Raw genomic sequence first — 24,635 nt, 5'->3', positions numbered from 1 at the left:
TTTCAATATTAACCCTTGCAAAACCTTGTGTTCCAGTTTCCTCCCCTTCCCTCACCCTCTCTCCTAGATGGCAAATAATCCATTGATATGTTAAACATAGTAGAAATATATGTTAAATCCAATACATGTATACATGTTTATACAATTATCTTGCTGAACAAGAAAAATTAAATCAAACAGGAAAAAAAAAGAGAAATAAAACAAAATGCAAATAACAACAAAAGGAGTGAAAATGTTATGTTGTGATCCACACTCGGTTCCCACAGTCCTTTCTATGGGTGTAGATAGCTCTCTTCATCACAAGATCATTGGAACTGGTTTGAATCATCTCGTTGGAAAGATCCACATCCATCAGAATTGATCATTGTGTAGTCTTGCTGCCATGTATAATGATCTCCTGGTTCTGCTCATTTCACTTAGCATCAGTTCATGTAAGTCTCTCCAGGCCTCTCTGAAACCAGATTGCTGATTGTTTCTTAACAGAACAATAATATTCTAAAACATATATTTACCATAACTTTTTCAGCCATTCTCTAACTGATGGGCATCCACTCAGTTTCCAGTTTCTGGCCACTACAAAAAGAGCTGCCACAAACATTTTTGCACATGTGGGTCCCTTTCCCTCCTTTAAGATCTCTTTGGGATATAAGCCCAGTAGTAACACTGCTGGGTCAAAGGGTATGCACAGTTTGATAACTTTTTGAACATAGTTCCAAATTGCTCTCCAGAATGGTTGGATCACTTCACCAACAATGTATTAATGTCTCAACCTCCCACATCCTCTCCAACATTTATCATTATCTTTTCTTGTCATCTTAACTAATCTGAGAGGTATGAAGTAGTACCTCAGAGTTATTTTAATTTATATTTCTCTCCTCAATAATGATTTAGCACATTTTTTCATATGTCAGCCTTTTGTAAAATTCAAGATACCATTTGGGAAAAGTGCATGAATGGTCAACATGTGTAGACTTAAGAATTTTATATTTTAACTAATTAAAATCTATCTGTGGGAGTTTTCCTCCTATTTTATCTCTCAGAATGTTGACAGCTTTGTCATTTCTTTCTAATGAATGCTTTTCAATTCCTTAGAATTAGGATAGTTAGAATATTCAAACTTAGAAAAAATAGTAATCTAATGCTTCTTTGAAAACTGTTATTTTTGAAACTAATGCAGATCTCTCTTATTTTTGTCTAATGTTTAATATAGAAGCCAGCACTCTTCTGGGGCATCACAGTTCAAAAACCACTTTAACTAAAAATTTGAATTCACAAAGTATCCTTATGTTTAGATTCTGAAATGCAAACTAAATTCCTGAATATGTTGTCCATTCTTAATCCCAAATAAAGCTGTTAAGTAACACTGATTTCTTAAGTGTTACTTAATGTTGAAATAACTTTTTTTTCCTATCATTACAGATAATAGTTCTGAATTTTGGGACACAGATGTGAAATGGTTTTCATTACTGGAAAGTAGTAACTGGCTGGACATCATCAGGTATCCACATGACTTAGAATCACTGTGGTTTTGAATCTTCTAAATCTATAACAATTGAATTTTCTTCAACCAAATGAATTCTATTTACAGACTATTAAACATTTTAATATTTGATATTGTTTTTAGTGAAATTTTATTATTCTATTCTTGTGACTATATTTGGAATTTACAGAATTCACAAATGTATTCCCTACCCCCAAGGAACTTTAGAAACCAAAAATAGATGGCCAAAACAGAAAGAGAAAAATCTGAGACTATTAGTTAAAGTGATTTCCCCCTGTTCTCTTAATAGCTTTAGCCTTTTTTTTAGACCTTTAAGAAATGAGTCTTTCTCCTCTTAAAGAGGTAATGGACTCAAGATGCAGAATAAAGACATTCATTTTCAGAAATGGGAATTTATTTGGTATGATTCCATAGAGTTGTTTCAAGAAATTTTTCCTTATTTATTTATTTATTTTTTAAGGGGTTAAAGGATAGATGGATTATGGAAAGGAGAGGATTGTCAAAAAAAGGAAAGAAAAGAAACATTGAAGTTTTTTTTTTAAGGTACAGAATAGAACATAAAAAGGGCGGAAGAAATCATAGACAAGTAGCCTAGCTTTGAAAGTTCAGTGTTGAATTCATTATATATTTAACGGGAAAAGCAAAAATACATGATGGAGATTGATACTTCCATGTTCAGCCCTCTTTATGTTCTGTTTTGTATTATACAGAAATGCTCATTTTGTTTGGTCCTTTTGTTAAATAAATATAAAAAAAGAGAAAGGAGTCACTGAAGGTTCTTTGTGTTTAAGTTTTATTTATACCTTTTGTTTTCACATCAATTTTTCCTTACATAACACTCCACATAGCACACATGTGCGTGCACGCACACACTCACATATACTTTTACCCCTGTTGAATCTTCCTTTGTTTAAAAAAAATTACTTAAGACCAATTTGTAAATTAAGCAAATCTGACAGTATAGGCAGTAATCCACATTTGAAGCATTCCCCCATTTCCTTACCAAGAAGGGAGGACTTGGGTTTCATCTATAATTCCCTGTAACTAAAATTGGTCATTATGGTTAGCTAGAGTTTGGTTACAGTTTTTTTTTTAAATATTACATTATTGTACTCATTTCTTTTCTCATGACTTTCATTCAGCATCATTTCATAGGATTTCATGTGCAAAAGTTGATGGATCCTTCCTCTATCTCCAGGCCAGTCTAATTTTATTATAGCTATAGCCTATTGCAAGTCAGTAGAGAATATGTCAGAGCAAAGTCTCAGTGGAATGATGCTTACAAAGGTTTATCTGAGGAAAGAGGGATTTTTCTATTCCAAAATAATAATCTCCAACTTATTCTCATAAAAATTCAGAGTTCTCTCACCATGTTGTTTCATATGTAATCAAGTATTCTTAAAACCAAAAATACTCAGACTGTGGATTAAGAGGTTGCAATATTAATAGAAGCTCAAGTAAAACATGTCTTCATTTGAATATACAGTGTGGAAGAGGCCTTCCTGGTCTTTTCATCCATAATCATACACTCAGTCATACTCTTGAAATTAGTTCAGCAATGAGAGATGCTAAATTGTCAGATTTTCCTAGGAAAAAAGTTTTGTTTTGTTTTGGGGTTTTTTTTTTGTTTTTGTTTTTGTTTTTTTTGGTATAAATATCTACTTCAGAAATACCTCCAAGAAAATTCTCATAGGAGTTTTTAAATTCCATGGGCTTTTTGAAAATGTTTCAGATTCTCATTCTCCTTTAAGGTCCTAGCCTAATGCCACATTGTAATATGAAGGTAACTCTTTGATCTCAGAATCATTATAACTAAGTGTAATTTAAAAGCCAGATTGTTTGTCTTCTCAAGATTAGTTTAGCTAAATTCAAAGATTGGCTATTGGATAATGACCTTCTTGAGCCAAACCAAGTAACTCACTATTGCTTTTACCCACACTTATAAAATCATTTATCTTTTTAAGTATTGAAGAATATTTTAATAGGTGGATTTAGCATTAAGTTCAACAAATATTTTTTAAGTATTTTTAGTATGTGGTGGAGTACTGCACTATAATAGGATCTATATCATTTGAGCATCTTATTGGTCTTTTATTCTCTTAAATATTGATATGTTAGCCTAAGAATCTAAAAAGCAGTTCAGACCCATGTCTAAACTTGAAGCCTTTCCTATTCCCCCCACTTGCATTTGGGTTTTCTCTGTTCTCAAATATCGCTAGAGTTCTGTTTGATGTCTTCTTTGTCTCTATTTCTCCTTACCCCATATATTTATTATCTACATTCATGTTCTATCTCTCTAGGAAAGGTTCCTTGAAGGTAGAGACTGTTTCACTTATATTTTCATATTACTAATACCTAGCTTGATGTCTTGTGAATATATCATACGTTCATTGTAGGTCCTTTATAAAATATCTAAGTATCACACATAAGCATTAATATCCATCTTCCTTGTCTCCTTTAGACGCTGTCTGAAAAAAGCAATAGAAGTTGTTGAATGTCTGGAAGTGCAAAACACAAATGTTCTTCTTATAGGTAAGATGCTGTTTGAAGAAAAAAAAGCATTCCCTATTTTATCCAGTTTATCTCAGTGGAGAATTAATGAGTTTCTTGCCTATTTACTTTAGAGCCCTAAAATTCTCTGCCTTGGATTTTCATGTGACTCTTTAAAAAGTCGTCTTGCTCCTGACCTCTTGGCAGCAGACTAATTTTCAGCGTAAGAAAGAATTATTTGAAATTGCAGGGGGCATATTTTCTTCATTCAGCCAGATATCAAAACTTGAAGTTATTAGCATCCTTAAATTTCCTAGTGTTACTTCAACTTAGTTGAAATGAAAAATCTATAGATGTGTTAAAGTCATTCTCTGTGCAGTTGTATAGCTCCTTATATAGAGTTTATTAGATTATCCTAGCAACTTCTGAAGAGAGATGATTTTCTTTGCCTTAGTGAATTAGAGATGCCATATTTGAGGATAAGGACTTATAAATTCAAATAGAATAAGAGCAAAATGTGGGGAAGGAAAGGGCGTTCATCTCTAAAAGCAAACTTTACAATGATCTCTGATACACAACTAAATATTTTTAATGTAGTTGGGTACATGAGGTTACACTTGCTTTAACAAAGTGTTTCATATAACCAGAGTTCAGATTTACTTAATTCATTCTCTAAAATTAATAAAGCTTTTATGATTCATCTACTCAGTCAGCAAGTATTTAAGTGCTTATTCTGTTTTAGGCAGTAAGTGCTAAGTGATGGCAACATAAAGAAGGGCACATAGTTCCTGTTCTCAAGCAGCCAACGTTCTACTGAGGCATTTTAAATATACTTTTAATATATATTTTGAAAGGTAAACTAAAAAGTCTGTTTTTTAACATATTTCAAAAAGGATCTGCCTTTAAATCTCAGATACCATCATTATTTTCTCCTTTGTTCAGAGAACTATATCCAACTTCAGTAGGAATTTACATGGAACATCTTTGTGGTCTCAGGGGCTTTACAAATCGATAGAAAAAAACAACATCTTACTTGAAAACATCATTTACAAAACCAAAGTGGGGCAGATTTTACTTACATAGAATAATGTTGTCATGAAAGGAGGAAAAATAATAAAGAGCCTTGTAAAATGAAAAGCACCTTAAGCCAGACTTGATCAGGATGAACTCCATGGGGAATTTTTATTTTAATTCTCTAGTAAATGTGGATTGAATAGATATCATTGTTTGAACTGAAACTTTAACCCTTCTCCCCTTTTCTTTAAATTAGCTAAAAGAAATATTAGTTTAGACTAAATAGGAGATTAGAAATTTTAGCTTTGTTGTCTGAACTTCCATGTATTTGGAAAAGTATAACTTGTTTGTCCACTGCTACAATATGAAAGACAAGAACAAAACCCACTTATTTATAAAATCTTCCAATTCTTTTGTTTTACTTTTGTCCTGAAGAGAGAGGTAGGAAGTGTGACTCAAATCTTAATCTGATAATTTAGGTTAAATGTAATTATTTTCAGAATAAAAATGTTGATTTGGACACTTTATCTTTTGTTTTTTTAAATAGTATTTTATTTTTCCAAATGCATGCAAAGGTAGTCTTCAACACTCACCTTTGCAAAACCTTGTGTTCCAAATTTTTCTCCCTCTTTCTCCTCTCCTCCTCCCTTAGATAGCAAGCAATACAATATAGATTAAACATGTGCAGTTCTTCTAAAACAAATTTCCATATTTGTCATTCTGCAGAAGAAAAATCAGATCAAAAGGAGAAAAAACAAGCAAACAAGCAACAGTAACAAACTGTGAAAATACTATGCTTTCATCCACATTTAGTCTCCATAGTTCTCTCTCTGGCTGCAGATGGCTCTTTCCATCACAAATCTATTAGAATTGCCTTGAATCACCATATTGTTGAAAAAAACCAAGTGCAATGCAGTTGGTCATAGACAGTTTTGCTGTTACTGTGTGCAATGATTTCCTGGTCCTGCTCATTTCTCTCAGCATCAATTCATGTAAATCTCTCCAGGCCTTTCTGAGATTGTCCTGCTGGTTATTTATTACCGAACAATAATATTCCATAACATTCATATACCACAGTTTATTCAGCCATTCTCCAACTGATGGGCATCCACTCAGTTTCCAATTCCTTGTCACTACAGAAAGGGCTAACACAAACATTTTTGCACATGGGACACCTTACCTTGAATTTATTACCTCCAGTAGTAATAACACTTCTTAAACATTTTTACACTGTTTTTAATCAGTACTCATTGTTGTGAATAAAGCAAACAATATGCATTGATATTGAAATACAGTTTCCTGCTTTCTAAGGGCTGCCATTCATCTTCTCTCCTGAGATTGAAGCCTCACAAATTTCACTTTTCAGGAATCTGTTGGACATTGGTTAGCACCTCAACATTCACCTGTTTAAAATAGGGCTATTTTTATTTCCTGAATCTTGTTCCTTTTGATATCTCTTTCTGTCTGTGGGATCTCATTCAGTCCTCTGGGATGGCAGTCTTGCTTTTCAAGAGCTTAAAATCTAAAAAACATGCCAATTTTTTAAGTTTATAATTTTCTGCATCTATAATTTTCTAGCCATTTGTAACGTGCTCTCCTGGCAGTTACAATTACTAGCCTGTCCTAGACCCACCAGAGTACCTTTGACCACTGTCCTTTGCAGTGTGAACTCTACCCGGCTCGCCTCCTCTGAGGCCTTCAAAGGTCTCTGGCCACAATCTCTTGAATCTATAGCTTAATAACCGGTAGCACGCTCAAGAACAGCCACGTGTAATCTTAAAAGCCTTTATTATACCTACTCACATAATGCCCTGACTGATGCCCTGACTTGTTGGTTCCCAAGTGAACACTTGGTCAGAAGACCCACGTGTTCACCACCAAAATCCTTACCTCTTTCGGCTACCCATCTTGGCTTGGCCACCCAGTCTTTTAGGATCAAAATGTTGGGATTATTTTTAATTCTCCTCAAAAATGTTTATGTTCATTTTGTTCTCCGTCACATATATTAAGCTAATACAATAATGGAAAATATGGCATTTACAACATAAAGCATTCAGTAGAGATTAAATTAGCTCCTTTTTTGGTACAGAATACTTTTGCTACATGCTAGAAGACACAAACATTTGGGGTAAGACACTAACTGCCCATGCCTTTATAGAGTGTGATGTCTAATGGAAAGATAAGACAATTCCATGACACAATTTGTGAAAAAATAAAATGTGTGAGATCATAAGTGTAAGAGAAGTCCAGGAAAGATCCACTTGAATTCCTACCCATCCTTCAGAGCCCAGTACATCAACTAAGAGAGGCAGAGAAAAGTATAGGAAACAACATGATCAAGACAGGTGACATGGGAGGGTGATGGGGTTAGGGGACAAGGACTGGGCCTGTTTGGCTGTAGTACAGATGTCTAGAAACTAGAAATGAGCTATAGCTAGAAGAGCAGAGTGTGCTAGACTCTGAACAGCCTTGTATACCATAGGAAGAACCTCAGACTTTACCTGAGGGTCCTTAAAGAGCCACTAAAGACTTGTATAAAGTAGTGGCTCAGCCTGATAGAGAGGAAGATGATTGGTCAAAACTGCAGAGTTGGAGCAGGGAGCTCTCTGCATTTCAGTACAATAATGACAATGACAAATTACCTTAAGGTTTACAAAGCAATTTACATACCTTATTTCATTTGATTTTGTTGTTCATTTTGTGGAAAAGGTACTATTTAATACCTTATACTTAGAATACTTTATAACTATTATCTTTATTTTTATATATCAAGAAACTGAGGGCTGACAGTTAAATTAATTTTGTGGAGTCAAAGGTATATACATCCCATTCTGCTGTTGAATTGATGATATACAGTTGGTTTTGATGCCTGTGGAAATGGAATAGAAGGGACTAAATTAACAAAAGAGAATGATTCCATCTCTGTAACAAGACTTCTCAATTGATTGAATTTGAAAAGCTTGGGAAAAGATAGGGTTCAATATAACCTCAGGATTGCCCAGAGGATTAGTTCAGTGCTAGTATCACAAGACAGAAAGCAATTCAAAAGGAGAAGGATTTAGGAAATAAAAATAGACTCATTTGGAGAGGAGGTACTAGTTAGTGCTCAGGTATAGAGTGAAACTTGTGAGGCTTGGATTTCAGGATAGAAGATGAATGGATTTAGAAATCCATCTCTGCAGAGGAGTGATAATTGAAATAATAGTGACTTTGAATTCTAAAGAAGAGAATGCCACCAAGGACCTGTCTTTAAGGAATGCCGGCCCACATTTTGGGGTCCTGAAGAAGACAAGAAAACAGAAGCAATACAAAGTGGGAAGAGCTGGGAAGGCGGCTTTTCTGAAGCTAGGAGAGGGGCACTCAAATATGTAAAACTGGAAATGTTAAGAAGGAGGAAGTTTGAAAAGAGGCCATTGGATTTTTTGATTTAGCAATTAGCTAAATTAATTAATTAGCAATTTCAGTAGACTGTTAGAGATGAAAATCAGATCTCATGATATTGGCATGACAAGAGCTTAAGGGAGTCCATTATCTAAAACAGATGGAATAACTTGTCAACTTTTAAAAAACCCTTTTTTTTTTTTCATTTTATTTGATATTTCCCAATTACGTATAAGAATTTTTTTAAATAATCATTTTTTAAAATTGTGATTTCCAAGTTCCCTTTCTTCCTCTTATTCCTATCTCTTTGAGTTAGTGAACAATTTGAAACTGATTATATATATGTGAAGTATACACAACTTTTTAAAGAAACTTAGCCCATACAGTTCCAATTGACCCAAGATGGAAAATGCCATCCATATCCAGAAAGAGAACTTGGAGATTGAGTGTGGATCAAAGGATAGTATTTCACCTTTTGGGGGTTATTGGTTGGTTGGCTGTTTTTTTTTTTCCTTTTTCATGTTTTGTTTTCATTTTGGTCTGATTTTTCTTGTGCAACATGACAAATGTGGAAATATGTTTAAAAGAATTGCGTATATTTAGTCTGTATCAGATTGCTTGCTTTCTTGGGGAAGGGGAAACCAAGGGAGGGAGAGGAAAAATTTGGAACACAAAGTTTTACAAAAGCAAATGTAGAAAACTATCTTTACATGTATTTAAGGGGGAAAATACTATTGAAAATGAAAAAAAAAAAAACCTTAGCTGTAAAGGGGAGCAGAGACAAAGGATGGTATTGGATAACTTAATAGTAACAATGATGATGATATCCTTTAAGGTTTGTAAAAATTTTGTGTCATTTAACCCTCATGATAAGCCTGTGAGGCAGCTACTCTTATCCCCATTTTGCAGATGAAGAAACTGAACTAAGAAAGGCTAAATGGCTTTCTCAGGGTCACATGGGTAATGAACTCCTAAGATGAAATTTGAATTCAGTTCTTCCCAACTCCAAGGCCACTGTGTCATTATGTATATTCTTACTGACTCTAGAAAGATCAAAGGGCATGATTTGATCATGTTTGTAGGAAAATAGGAAAGAGCTAATTGTGAAATGGGAGAATGCTGATTGTTAATTTTTTATTGTGGGCATTTATATCTTGAAAACCAGCAAACATTACAAATCTGGGCTTGGTATGTTTTGATTTCTGAATTTAAGAATATGGAGAAAAATGTTAATAATACAGATGAAAATTAAAAGCGTGTCTTGTGCACATTTGGCAATGGGGAGGGGAGTGGAGAGTGGAAATCCAGCCCTAAAACATTTACTTGGACACCCTTGGGTGAGGGAGACTGACTATACCTAACAGAGTAGGGAATGACAGAAGTCTTAAAAGAGGGGATGAGATGATTGATGCAATAAAGGATTAAGTTTAGTAAAGAATTGAGTAGCATTCTGGTTTGACCATAGGAAAAAGAGGAGAGAGTGAATGTGCTGAAAAGTTTTCAGGAGACCAAGGCCAAATGACCTGGCTTCTGGGTGAAGGGGGAGCCTGGGTTATTTGCCATGAGCATTGTGGGGAGAAGAAGAAAGAAATGTTTGGAACAGCCTTTATAAGAAACAAGAGGAAATGTGTTAAGATAGGGTGGGATTTATTGCAGCATTTAGAGTCAAGGCATAACACATTCTAGGATGTGAAGACTCTTTTGTAAACTTCGAAACAAAGTGAGACAATAAAGTTGAGTGTGGAGGTCAGAGGCACAGAGGGATTTCAGTGTGGTAAAGAGAACTTGTGGTTACAGGGTAGGGTCTCAGGTAGGATAGGAGGACTGAGAGGTTTGGAAGAAATTGCAAAAGAGATCAGCCGAGTGGGATATATATGCGCGGAATCGAGGGCTTCCAGAGATTAAAGGTATTGAGTGATGTTGGGGCAGATGGTCCAGAAGCCCTCTCCTGCCTTGTGAGTTGGCCTTGCAGCTATACCTGATGTGGCATCTCCAGAGAAGAGCCAAGTGTTGATTAAAGGAGAAGTAGAACAACTGTTCCTCTAAAAGCTGAGGAGGCTTTGGCAGTAGAGTGGGTCTTTCAGGTAACATGTTGGAATAGGTTCTGAAATAGATAGACTCTTATTTCCCCTTGAAGTTAGGACTTAAGTCTTCTTGTACTCTCAGGGGAAGGCAAAGGGAGCTCATTGAGTTATGGGTCAAGAAAAAGAGAAAAACATAATTAGGATAAAGGTCAGATCCAGTAAATTGGAATGTCCTTGAGAACTTGTGATGTTCTAGTTTTCTCTTCACATCCCAGTGCCTAGCATAGTTCCTGGCACATTGTAGATGCTTAAATCTTAAATTTATTATTAACATATATTTGATTGATTGAACTAGGGAGGGCTGAAGCTAATTGGGATGTGGATGGCAGTTTTGGAGAAGGTATTGTAGACCTGCTGCTTACATCTAAAGCAGAGAGATTATAGAACATGGATTAAGTAGTTGGTGCAATAGAAGAGAAATAATAGCCCATGGACAGAGCTTATCAAGGAACTCCAAAATTCAAAGTAGAATTTGAAATGTTTTTATTTGGGGATTTCTTTGGGAAACTTGATCCCCAGGTGTATACAATTGTTGATTTCTCTTGATAGATAGGAATTGGTCATCTGGTCCTTTGGGTATGAGGGCAAAGGAATCCTTTGAGTTGATATTATGAATGGGAGGCAAGAAAAAGTACATAATTGGGATGGAAGTCAAGGAGAGGTACCCTTTTTTGTGGCTGCTATCTAGACTGGGATTATAAAGGAAAGCAATCACTAGAAGAGCTTGTGACATAAGTGGCTCTATCAGAAATCAGGGGTAGGGTCTATGCCTGTAAATTTCATTACTGTAGGGAACTCCCCATTGAAAAACTTTTCTGCCAACACATATATCCACATTCTCTGAAACTTGAGTCATAGAGAGTTGACAAATATAGAGAGACTAAATAAATGTACACAGTTGGTGTTCTGAGGCAGGATGTGAACACCCCCTAGATCTTGCTGACTTTAATGGCAGCTTTCTATCCTCTATGCCCACTCTCTTTTTAGATTTAGATCAGGAATAAATCACTTGGTTTAAAAACAAGGGCACTCCAGTCTATGAAGACTTCTCTAAAGCATTGCAAAGAAAGGAACAGAATGAACATACAAAAAAACATTTACTTAAGAGGTCAAGAGGAGGGTTGAGCTACTCACTGTTTCTATATTATTTTTTTCTATAAACATCTCTCAATAACCTCAGATGAATACATCCTTTATAATTTTATTTTGTTCTCTGTGTACTGTTACCATGCTTATTTTCTAGAGGAGAATGCATCTGACCTGTGCTGTATAATCTCTTCTCTGGTGCAAGTGATGATGGACCCATACTGTAGAACCCGGTTTGGTTTTCAGAGCCTCATCCAAAAGGAATGGATAATGGGCGGGCACTGTTTCTTGGATAGATGTAACCATTTACGACAGAATGATAAAGAGGAGGTAAGTTTCTTGCTCAGTATTTCAGGGTTTCACTTGAGACTTATCTTGGTGAAAGTATGACTTAGCCCATCAATTCTAATGTAAGGTCATTACTGGCAAATACTTTTTAAGTTGGTCTGTATTGTGAAAGGATTGAGTCATTTCCTGATTACAGTGAAAATTTGAACATTTGAACAATTCTAATAAAGTGATTTGTAGGTGAAAAAGACATTAAAGAGATCCTTTAGAAACCCCTATCCTTTGTGTTCATCAAGCAAACTTTGCCAAAGAATGGTCTTCTTATCTGGTATTTTCAAAATTAATTATATTGTAACATCTAACTTTAAAATAACTGATGATTTTAGTCTTTTATTTGTCTTTGCAGGAAAAAAAAAGTATTTAAAATGCACAGTGTCTTACAAGAGAAAATCAATGATAGTAATGAAGAAAATTTTTCTTTTTACACAAAAGGCAGAATATTAACTTCATCTCTTATTTCAGTGCATAATAAGGCTTCAATGAAAATAGGCCTTGAGAATTTTAATTCCATTAATTTTAATGGAATTTTAATAAAATTAGAAAGTTAATGGAATTGGATAGAAAATTTTAATAAAATTGGAAAATATGTTTTCTAGAAATCACATTGCACCCTCCTATAATATTGACATGCAATGCAATCAGCTGATTCAGTCCAGTGGAAAGGAATAGTGAAAATTCTCCCCCTACTTTTTTTTTTCAATTGGCAAAGCTGACAGAAAATAATTGTGTGGCTTGTAGTCTCAGATTTTTCTTACCCAGTTCAGAATATTTATTGAGTACCCATAGCATTTATACTGCTGTACACATTTACCAAAAAAGCATGAGACAAAATATCTTCCTGGAGAGCCTATAGCTCTTGTCTTGTTAGACCTGGCTTAATTTCTTTTTGGCTCTAGGCCCATACATACACGATGCATTAATTGATCTAAATTAAAATATTGAGCTCCTCTTATGTTAGAAGTGTCTCTCACTTTGGGGGGTGGGACTTATGACTCCTCTTATTTGTCTCTGTGTCCTGAAAGTAACTTGGTTTTCTTTTCACCTAGGTTCCTGTTTTCCTGCTTTTCTTAGACTGCGTTTGGCAGTTGGTACAACAGCATCCTCCAGCTTTCGAGTTCACAGAGACTTACTTGACTGTTTTGTCAGATAGCTTGTACATACCTATTTTTAGTACTTTCTTCTTCAATTCACCTTATCAAAAAGATATTAATGTGGTAAGAGCCTCTATTAGAATTTTATTGTTTTGTTTTGTTGATTGGTTCTTATCATGCCAATTTTCGTGCCATTAAAGCCCTTTATTGTTCCTCATGGCATTAAAAGGGTATGATTGGACTTTTGTCATTCACGCTTTGTTCTTTTCTGAAACCCTTCAAAAAGCATAGCACATTTATACTTGGTATTGTGGACTAAATTAAGAAACTGGGAACAAACTTCTTTTTTTCAAATGCTTCTCAGTAGTATTTTATTTTTCCAAATACATGTCAGGGAGTTTTCAGCATTCATTTTTGTAAGACTTTGTGTTTCAAAATTTTTTCCTTTTCTCTTTTACCTCCCCCCCTTCCCAAGACAGCAAGCAATCTGATGTCGGTTAAATATGTGTAATCCTCTTGAACATATTTCTATATTGGACACATTGTACAAGAAAAATCAGACCAAAAAGGGGCGGGGCGGGAAATGAGGGAAAAAAAAGGTGAAAATATTATACTTCATTCCACATTCAGATTCCATACTTCTTTTCAAGATGAGGATGGCATTTTCCATCCTGAGTCAATTGGAATTATCTTGAATCACCACTTTTTTTTCCCTTGAGGCAATTGGAGTTAAGTGACTTGTCCAGGGTCACACAGCCAGGAAGTGTTATGTGTCTGAGACCAGATTTGACTTCAGAGCTGATGCTCTATCCACTGTACCACCTAGCTGCCCCTATCACCACATTTTTTGAGAAGAGCCAAGATCATTACAGATGATCATCACATGTTCTTATTTTTACTGTGTTCAGTGTTCTTTTGGTTCTACTCTATTTCAAAAAGAGTTGCTAGAAGCATTTTTGCATAGGTGGTCCTTTTCCCTCCTTTATAAAGTAGGAAAAATTTTAGGCTACCCTTTAACTTTCCATTTTGACAGTTTTTTCTCACTTAACAATAAAATCCATAAGACATAAATATATCTTAAAGCCTGCCCATCCTAAAGGCATGTTACTTTTTGTCCCAAAGTCAACCTTCCCATAACAACTCCTATTTATGTCATACTTTCAATTTTTTTTTTATAAAAGCCTTTTTTCCCCCTGTAAAAGTAGGTAGTTCAAGTACTATCCCTAATTTGTAGATGAGAAAACTGAGATTTAGAAATAAAGGGATTTGGTTTAGGGTCACACCAAAAGTATATGTGATGTGAACCCAGGTCTCATCTGATTCTTAAATCTTTTCAATTAAGATGTGCTGTTTCTCTGTAAAATGTGAGAGAGCCGGTTCCCATCCTCAGAGTTACTGTGGTCTTTTGTAAATACTGTGATGCCCATTTATTTTAATTAAAACTCTAGGGTTTTTGAAATCCAGGTCTGGTGCTGTTATGGCAAATGTTTTTTAGTGAATAACTTAATGAAAACAAAGTGACATGTAAGTGACAAATGAATAAGAAATATTGGGGCATCATTTCTGGAAAGTGAACCTTGTGATTCTTAACAACATTCTCTCTTTCCAAAGTTTTGCCATGTTCTGACCCACCCATGGAACCAGTATGATGTGTGCTTGTTTTGGCAGGGTAAGGAAAGCCAGGAGTCACAAAGCAAGCCTTTGAGTCTCCTCACCGTTTGGGATTGGTCTGTGCAGTTTGAACCTAAGGCTCAGATTTTGCTCAACAATCCTCTTTATGTAGAAAAGCCAAAACCAGACAGGAGCCAACGGAAAGCACCACATTTTAAAGTAAGATATTTATGTTTCTGATCTTTCTTGTCTGCCCAGCCATATATAATGTCATAAAGGATTTCTTTATATTACACATAAGTGATATTAATATGTGTTGGCACTCTACATCCAGAGGCATTTGTGATTGACTAAATATAAAGGACCACATTACGGCTGCTTAAATCAGATTTTCTACTGTGTTTCAAAATGACTTTGAAATCACAATGTTTTGGTACTTAAAGTGCGATTCTTCCAGGCAGTGCCAAATAAACTCTTTATATTTAACATGAAGTCTTTATAAGTTTAAAATTATAATTCCTAAAATATAGCTTAAGTATTTGTGCATCATTTTGGCAACAAAAATAAAATTGATCCTATTTAATCCCTATATTAGTCCCTTGTATTATATGTTTGCTATAATTATTATAATATGTAATTATTTATAATATAATAAATTAATTGGTCTCTATATTAGGGACTAAGTCCCTAGTATCCATGACTTCAAATGTTAGGATTGTGCTGAGCATGAGGTGAAGGGGAGAGAGGGGTTTATGAGAAGAGAGTACAGAAGGAAGCAGAAGACAGTCCCTGTCCTCAAGGAACTCACAAAATAATGGGAGAAACAATATGCAAACAAATGTGTACAAACAAGCTATGTGCAGGATTAAGAGGAGATAATTAACAGAAGAAAGGCACTAGAATTAAGAGGAATTGAGAAAGGCTTCCTGTGAAAGGTGAGATTTTAGTTGGCTCTTAAAGTTGCCAAGGAAATGACTAAGAGTTGAGGAGATAGAGCATTCTAGACATGGACAGCCAGAGAAAATGCACAGAGCAGACAGATAGTAACTTGTTTGTGGAATAGCCAGGAAGCCAGTGTCACGGTCTGGAGGAGGAGGAAAGGGCTAAGATGGCTAGAAAGATGGGGGGGGGGTAGGTTATAAAGGGCTCTGAATGAGAGAGGATTTTGTATTTGATCCTGGAGACACGAAGAAGCCACTAGAGTTTCAGTGGGGGAAGAGGGCTTTAGGAAAATCACTTTAGTGGCTAAATCGTTGATGTATAGGAGGGAGGAGAAACGTGAGGCAGTCAGATGCACATGACAACTCTTGTAGTAGTTCAGACATGAGGTGATGAGGGCCTGCACCGGAGTGATGGCAGGGGAGAGAGAAGTGAATCTGACAGGCTCGGCTGGGAGGTCGTGGGGAGGGGGTGGAAGAGCAGAGTCAAGGTGACACTGGCCCAGAAGGTCAGGAAGCCAGTCAGTCAGGAGATCCAGAGCTGATGAGCTCAGTTTGGGACTTGGTAAATTTAAGATATCTATTGGACATCCAGTTCCAGATGTCTGAAAGACACATGCAAGATTGGAAGACAGCAGAGAGTTTGGGGCAAGATGGGGAGATTTGAGGTTTGTCAGCTTAAAGATGATAATCCCCTCCATGGCAGCTGGTGAGCTCACCGAATGAAGTAGTTTAGAGGAAGAAGAGCAAGAAGGCCCAGCACAGAGGCGTCTGGAGAATGGTTAGAGGCCATAGCCTGGGCCAGGGTCCAGCAAAGGGGCCTAAGAAAGAGCAGTCGGGTAAGGAAGAGGAGAGGCAGGAGACAGTGAGCCTCAAACCTAGAGCAGAGGAGTGTCAAAGGCTGCAGAGAGGTTAAAGAGGGGATTGAGAAGAAGGCCGTTGGATTTGGCAAGTCAGAGATCGTTAGAAACTTTGGAGAGAGCAGTTTCAGTGGATTGGTAGAGGGGTTAAGAAGCAGTGAGAGGGAGCAGCTAGGTGGCGCAGTGGATAGAGCACCAGCCCTGGAGTCAGGAGGACCTGAGTTCAAATTTGGTCTCAGACACTTAACACTTCCTAGCTGTGTGACCCTGAGCAAGTCATTTAATCCCAACTTCCTCAGCCAAAGAAAGAAAAGGAGAGAGGAGAGAGACTGGAGGGTAATCTGTTGTGTGTCCTTTCAAAGGAGTTCAGCCACAAAGGACAGAAGAGATATAGAATGACAGTTAATGGGGATGGAAGGGTATTTTCAGTGTAGGGGAGACACTGACACATTTGTAGGCAGTTGGAAAGCAGTCAGTAGACAGGGAGAGATTGAAAATTAGTGATAAAAACGGGAATGTCAGAGGGGACACTCTGTTGAATGAAATAGAATGGCATCTCTTGGATAGGTAGAGGAGTTAGCCTTGGTAAGAAGTAAGATCACTTCATCATGGAGACCTCAGGAGTAAAGGAGGGGACATTGGCAAAAGCATGAGTGGTATGAAATGAAGAAAAAGGGAGAAGAGGAAGTTTAGAGTGAATGACCTTGATTTTTTTCTGCAAAATAAAAGGCAGCTTTCTCTACTGGGGGGAACCATAGGAAGCTTGAGGAAAAGGTTTAGGAAAACTGCTGTGGAGAGTAGTTGATAAAGGAAAATTAATAATAAGATTGCCTAGCAGCAGTTGAGGGCCCAGGTGAGGTTGTGTAACAAATTTGTAGTGTCCCAAGTCTAATGGTTTGTGTGGTTTTCTCCATTTTTGTTCTGTAGATAATCAAGTGCAAAGGCAATGAATAGTGGTTGTGATCCAAGACTAGGGCTTTGTTATCAGTGAAATGAGTAGGGGCTAGAACTTGAGAGGAAGACAGTCTAGAGGTGTATTAGTTCACCATAGAGAAAAAAGAGGAGAAAGTGGCAAATGAGGAGGAGGTCATCTGAGAAAGAATTGAGAGGATGAGGGAGTAGAGAGAGAATGAAGAGAAGGGTTTGGGAAGGGAAGGCTGAAGGGAAGGTGGAAAGACAATAAATTATAGTCTATAATAATTGCTAAATGGCTGTTTTATTTTTCTGTAAACAAATTTTTATTGATATTTTTTGCTTTTATATCACATATATTTCCAAAATGTATCCTTCTCCCAGAGAGTCATCCCTTATAACAAAGAAGAAAAAGCCCAATATTGAAAAAGTCTAGCATTAGCTCTATTGTACTCCAAAGAAAGCAAGTATCTCTTTTGAGGCCAAACTTACTCATTTTCACTGAATTCTGTTTTGTTGTTCTTTCCATTTCATTGTCATAGTCTCTGTGCTTATTGTTTTTACCAATCCTGCTTACTTTATTTTGCATTAGTTCTTATAAGTCTTACCAGATTTTTCTGTATTCATTACATTATTTTTGACAGCATAATAATCCCATTATATTCATATACTAAAAATTTTTAACCATTGAAAAGCCTATTTTCTACTTTTAAGGGTGTCTTTAAACAGAATGTACTTCTCTCTCTCTCCAAATCATTTCAGTTTGACTATGCATGTTTGCCCTAATATATTCATCACTGAAATACTTCCCCAAAAGAGAAGCAGAATCTTAGATTTATAGTTAAAAAAATAACTTAAACAGTAATTCATAAAGTACTTTGGAGAAGTGGGAGTCAGTGGTCACAAATACCTTAAAAAATCTATGTCACTGTTTCTATTTCTTTTATAAGTCTTTTCTGATCCAAGATGAGGGGAACCTGGGAGCTATACTTGACCTTGATTTGGTTTAAGGAGGTCATTCAATGATATGTCTGAAAATTTAGCTTTATTTTAATGAGGATTAAGAATTTGTACCAAGCTGGGCCCAGATTTGAAGATCTAAAAATGCAAACTACTCCAGTGCCTTTTCAGTAATAATAACCAACATGTGCTTTAAAATTTGTCGATTGCATTCCATGCATTATCTTATTGGAACTTTCCAATAATTCTGAAGGGAATGGAGAAGAGATGGTGTAAGTTCCATAGATTCTATTATCTTCCTTTTTTACACATAAGGAAATCAAGGTTCAGAGCTGGTGAATGGCCTAGGATCACACAACTAGATCCGACTCCAGGTCTTTTTGACTCCAAGTTCAGTGTTTCACCCAAATTTAATCAGTAAGCATCTATTCAACACTTATATTTATCAAGCTTCTCAGAGGATCCTGTAGACTGGTTATGGTACTTATATTTCTGTGGTTTTAGATGCTTGCCCCTAGAATTGGATCTGAAGGCAGTCCATTTATGGAAGTGAAACATACAAAATGCTGTTACTGAGTCATTTTGGTATTTTGCCAAAAATCAGTAGTTCCTTGGTGTGTTATGCCCCCTGGTGGCCTCACATAGATACATCTTGTCATGGCTGCCTTGGAACCATAGCATGTTGGCATGTGGGAGCTAGGAGAGTGCTCAGAAGGAATCTAGTACCACCCTCTGTTTTTACAGAAGAGAAAGCTCCAGCCATAGCCCACAATTCCCCCCAGATGTCGTTTTTCCTAATTCCTCTCTTCATCATCCTTGCAAGTGTCAAGTGTCTGAGGCACTCAGAAACTGATCAGAGGGAAAGTTTGAGCAAAAATAAGAATTCAAAATGTATAGAGCAAAGAGATTATGGCAACAGTATCCTAGGGCATTTAGATGATCAGCACAGAAGTGTGGCGCTCTAGAGGGGGATGGGATTTTAGCTCTCATTTTGTCCAAGTCCCACATTGTACAGATGAGAAGACTAGCTGTAGCTAATTGTGGTCCAGCCAAGATAGATTCTGGGTGTCCTGAGTCCTATCTTGTCCCACTGCACCACATGCCGTGAGGTGATCACCCCATCTTCAAATTGGAAGGGAATTCTGAGGAATTCTAGTCTCACTGGGAATTCCTCTTCGGCATACCTGATCCGTGGTCATTCACTTTTTTTGCTTTAAGACATTTGGCAAGAGGAAGCTTCTTCCCTCTTGAGGAGGCAGCCTGGCTTCTGGGTAGCACCAGTTGTAGTTGCTAGTTTCTTTCTTGATGTCAAACGCAAAGTCACATCTTCATAATTTCAGCCTTTCTTCTGATGTTAAGTAAAACAACCCAAATCCCTCTTTCATTGATAGTCTTTTAAATGATAATACCTGTCATATCTCCTTATTTCCCCCTCCCATTCCTCTTTTGAGATTAAATGCTCTCAATTCCTCAGTTAATCAATGAACTATAGGATTTTTGACTTTGGAGATGGAAGGGACCTCAGACTATTTAGACCAATCCTGAGTTTTACAGACAAAGAAACTCAGGCCAAGTAGGACTTGCCATAGGTCATGAGATTCTTTCTACCTTCAACACTGACATGATGAGACTGTTTTCTATATTAGTCACTGTTATATGAACTCTATCTGTATTGTCAATATCCTTCCTAAAATATGGTGACTAAGAGCTAAACACATTCCTGAAGATGGAATCCTAAGATCCCTTTTTCTCCCCTTTTCCCCACATATACATCCCCCCCCTTTTTAAACAAGATACACTAGAGATACAGGGAGTCCCTGAGTAGGCCCTAGAAGGACTTTCAGTTAGTTACAGATAAACAATTCAAAGTACCATGGTTTGTCTTTAGTTAATTTTTAGTAAGTTCATAAAATTCATTAATTTAGGGCACTACATAGGTGCTTAATCTGAAGTGCAATTTAGAACCAGGGCCTGGCTCCTTTTAACTTGTCCCAAAGAAAGTTCCGAGAGCAGTTCTATCTGTACATAAGGGAGGCATAAGAGGGAATCATTCAAGGTAAAGGGGGCACTTGATCCCTCTCTCTTGCCCTCACAGACACCTGGCTCAATTCTCTAGCTTTCTTCTTTCTAGCTGACTTGCCAAGAGTATTGTTTGTTTTGCTTTAGTTTAAGAGGATGTTGTTATTTACCAAATCAAACCAAACCACCCTTTCTCTTCAGCCCCCCTCTACCTCCTATTTTTATATAAGCAAGTAAAAGTAAAGAATATAATGTAATTTCTCTGTGTTGTTATGTTTCAATAATTTTTAGCTATGTGGCCATTTTGATGTTTCTTAACACAGATTTTGGCTATATTCCTTTGTGTACTCTGTGGCATCAAATAACTGTATTTTTTATTAAACAAAAGTTTTTGTGTCTCTCTTAAAGCACCAGCGACAGCTTTCTCTACCACTTACCCAAACTAAATCATCTCCCAAAAGAGGATTTTTCAGGGAAGAAACAGACCACTTAATCAAAAATCTCCTGGGCAAGAGAATTAGCAAACTCATTAATTCTTCTGATGAACTTCATGACAGTTTTCGAGAATTCTACGACAGTTGGCACAGCAAAACTGTTGACTATCACGGACTGCTACTTCCTCACATAGAGGGTCCACAAATTAAGGTGTGGGCTCAGCGCTGCTTGCGCTGGATTCCAGAAGCCCAGATCCTGGCAGGCGGCCCGGTGGCCACAATGACCAAAGTCTTGGAAATGATGGAGGAGGTGAAGAACTTGCAGAAGAAGATCGATGAGAAGCCTAGCAGCCAGCCAGCGCCCCCCCTGCAGGCCCTGCCGCTGCTGAGGAGGCCCGCCCGCCTCTCCTCTCTGTTTCCTTTTGCCCTGCTCCAGCGGCACTCCTCCAAGCCAGTCTTGCCCACCAATAATTGGAAGACTTTGGGAGATGAAGAAGACCTGGCCAAACAAGAGGATGAGTTTGTTGATCTAGGCGATGTATGACTAAAGTTCTTTGGTTTTTGGTTGTTTGTTGTTGTTTTTTTTCCCCCCCAGTTGCTCAAATTGCAGAAAAGGCAGATCATTAAAGACTGTAATGGATGTCAAACATTTTGTCCCCAGACACTAAAATGTTTCATAGTATGGGCTAATATGGAGGGGTTTTTTGGTAGTTTCAGCTATGTCATCACTAGCCCAGTGGTTAGGAAAATGGATGGCTCTTGTTTTGTATTTGTTGAACGTGATTAATGAAAGACTATGCAACTGAAACTATGTCTGAGTGTTAATTAATTGCAAGGTGTTATAACTTGACACTTGAATAGGACCTTGAGCTTTTGTGTAATTTTTATAAAGTAACTGTAAAGAAGATGTTTTCATATCTAGATCACAGCTAAATGACTTGATCAATTATTCTTGGTCTTAATACTTGGCTAAAATTCTTTCCGTGCCAAAATTGTTACCCATTCAGTAAGAAGAGTCAGTTTTTTTTATCCATGTCATTTTAAGATACCTCTAAAAATGCATTTGTGTAAAGGATCAAAAGATTTATTTAGGGATTAGGAGGGATGTAAAGATGTTATAGTATATGTTTAAACAAAACAATTCATTGTTTTTTACATCTCAGCTATTGAAAAACTGAGAAAATTTCAGATCCTTGACTTCTTAGTCATTCCTTTCCACCTTTTCATTGTTTATCTTTGTAGATGATAAAAAGAACAGATTTAGGAATCCATTTTCATAGGCTAGTAGCTATCCACCCTTCTCTACACTTCATTTATTCATTTAGCAACATGTATTAAGCACCTTCTGTGTGCAAGATGCTATCTAAGCTGCACTTACTAACATTCCTCCACTTTCTTGTTGCCTTGGTATGCTTATTTCTAGTTGCTTGCTGCTAATCCTACTAGTCTGACTGAAGTTTTCTTCAGTTTGCTAGAGGAGCCTCCAATTCTTTCTAAAGAGGCTAAATTTTTCATCTGAGTCTCTCAGTATTTGAAACTAATTGCTTAATGTTTCTCTTAGTGTGCACTGAGACTCTAGACTTCTATTCCTAGAGTATTAAAAACCATAGCCTTCTGTGGCAACCCCAAAGTTGTCCTTTGATCGTCTGTCCTATGTGCAGATTGATAGAATATGATCCTTTTTGAATGTGGCTTTTCACTTAGGAAAGCATTTGAACATTGGAATCGAGTTACTTAATATCTTATAGTACCTCAGTGATTTTAAAAGCCATAGAAGAAACATGATTTTATGCCTGACACCTCTTTTAGATCTGCTGTATGAATAATATATTTTTATGCAAAAAAGTACACTTTGTAAAGGACCAGTTATTTTACTCTTGATGTGATCTGTCAAATTCTATATGAGAAAGAAAAAAAATCTCATTTCTTTCAGAGATTTCTAATTAATCTTTCCTTTTTGTACTTGTACATGTTTGATATCTAATAATAGACCCTTTGGTAATTGTTAGATGTTGGAAAAGCTTTTAAATGCTCAAGGACAATGACAAAGAATGTTGAAACTGTTTGAGAGCTTTCTAAGTTTGCACTGAATCATTTTATACATACAGTAAATTGTTGACTGTTCTCCCATCTCCATGTTAATTTATGAGCCAGGTTGAATTTATTTAGATGAGAGATGCAGAGACTGGGGGGAATAGGATTAACAGGGGTGGAGGGAGGTACACCAACAAAAAGTTTGAGTATCGGTTGCCTTATGAGTCTTTGTAGTGAGGACAGTGTTAAGCTTTTAACAGCAATTTTTACAAGGACACTAGTACCATAGCTCCCTTCAGTTACATTGGCCTTCTTTGACTAGCACTAACCTCTCTACACTGCTCCACTTTCTCATCCTCCTCCCCACCCACCAAATACACTATGGAGCTAACTATTTTTGTTACCATATTATAAAGTGAATATTTATATAGTAGCCTTGAAAATCCTTGGATTTTTAGTAAACGTGCATTCCAAAAAATGCTTTGTGTGATACTTTTTGCTCCAGAAATCTTAGGTTAAAGTCATATATCTGTGACTATTGTAATAGTAGATAAATGTGCATTGGAATATTTTTATATACTTTTGAAAACTTCAGTCCAAGAAGATTAAGCTGTTATAATTTGTAAGGTCATGATAGTTATGTATTTATATTTGAAATCATATTTCTATAACTTGTATTTGTGTACAAAATTCTCAAATGGGTTTATATATTGTGAACTTTTTATTAAAGATTGAAACATGGGAAGTACTTAATTGTAAAAGCTAAAGTGAAACCATTTAAAACCTTGTTGAAAAAGCTGCACTGCAAGTTTAGAAATGTATATTAATTTACTGTATATAATGTCCCGAATTTCTCTTTATACCTCCAAGTTTTTACACTGAATACAAAATAGCTTTAATTGAATTTAAAATATACCTGTTTTTGTGTTGTGTTGTTATTTTTTTTGTGGGTGTGTTTTTGTTTTTGTTTTTGTTTTTTGAGGAATAAGCTGTTGGGCAAGATCTGTATAAATTTGCTTTTTATTTTACTAAATAAGTACAATTAGAGTTTATACTTGTATCACACTGCAATATATCTTGATTGCAGGAATTAAAGCACAGTTTAAAAAATAACATCCTATTTTGTGTGATGCATTGTGTATTGTGTCTATTCCAACATGGGATGCTTGAAAAAACAAAGAAAATCATAGACTTACACCAATGCATTCATCTCTACTAAAATAATGCTTGCCCTTTATCTTTTCCCTTCTTTTTTTTGACCCAGAAGAGGCAAAACCATTGAAGCTGGAATCAAAAATATATGAGTTCAAATTTGAGGTCTTTTATAATACTTGTAGATAGAGTATTCTGGAGCTAACTCTTATCAGAAAGACTTTCAGAACTTTCATTGAGTACATTTACACCTCCCTCAGAAATTGGCAAAAGTTATAAATTAGGGCTTGATTTATTGTTTTGTAGATTGTCTAGACTTAAGAAAGTGACGGGAAAATGTTAACAATGTAAATTAAACTTAAAAGTGTATCATGGGTATGTTTTTTTCTTCCAGAGAGAAAGGTTATGCGAAACATTTAGCAGTACATTGCCCCTTCTGTACAGATAGGGCTTTGGACAGGTTCCTGGACCCCCATGGTTCTAATTTTTCTGATCTCTTAAGATAAAGGGGTTAAACTAGACAATTTCTTAAGTCCTCTATTGCTTGAAAAACAAAATCTTAGCAGGAATTAAACATAGCTCATTACCTGTCTGTCTTGCTTTTGTTTCTTTCCCCCCAAAAAAATTCTATTTTAACATTGTGTCTGCTTCATTTGAGGAAATGTTGATGTAAGGAAATTATATATAAAGAATGAATTTTTCCTCCATTGCTAAGTGGAA

At 36.3% G+C, this 24,635-nt stretch overlaps 1 protein-coding gene across 1 annotated transcript in view; it reads left to right on the top strand.

Moving 5' to 3' along the window:
* MTMR12 (myotubularin related protein 12) overlaps window positions 1-23,674 on the top strand; it is an 88,268-nt gene extending 64,594 nt beyond the window's left edge. Inside the window, exons 11-16 of the mRNA XM_074279485.1 lie at window positions 1,420-1,498; window positions 3,963-4,033; window positions 11,714-11,886; window positions 12,951-13,118; window positions 14,664-14,825; window positions 20,704-23,674. Of these exons, the coding sequence (XP_074135586.1) occupies window positions 1,420-1,498; window positions 3,963-4,033; window positions 11,714-11,886; window positions 12,951-13,118; window positions 14,664-14,825; window positions 20,704-21,273 (1,223 nt within the window). The 3' untranslated portion in view covers window positions 21,274-23,674. The remainder of the gene's footprint in view (window positions 1-1,419; window positions 1,499-3,962; window positions 4,034-11,713; window positions 11,887-12,950; window positions 13,119-14,663; window positions 14,826-20,703) is intronic.
* The last annotated feature ends 961 nt before the right edge of the window (window positions 23,675-24,635 follow it).

Source organism: Sminthopsis crassicaudata, chromosome 1 (assembly GCF_048593235.1).
Source record: "Sminthopsis crassicaudata isolate SCR6 chromosome 1, ASM4859323v1, whole genome shotgun sequence".
NCBI lineage: Eukaryota > Metazoa > Chordata > Mammalia > Dasyuromorphia > Dasyuridae > Sminthopsis > Sminthopsis crassicaudata.
The sequence above is the reverse complement of the archived record's forward strand: the minus strand, read 5'-3'. Positions and strand labels throughout refer to the sequence as shown.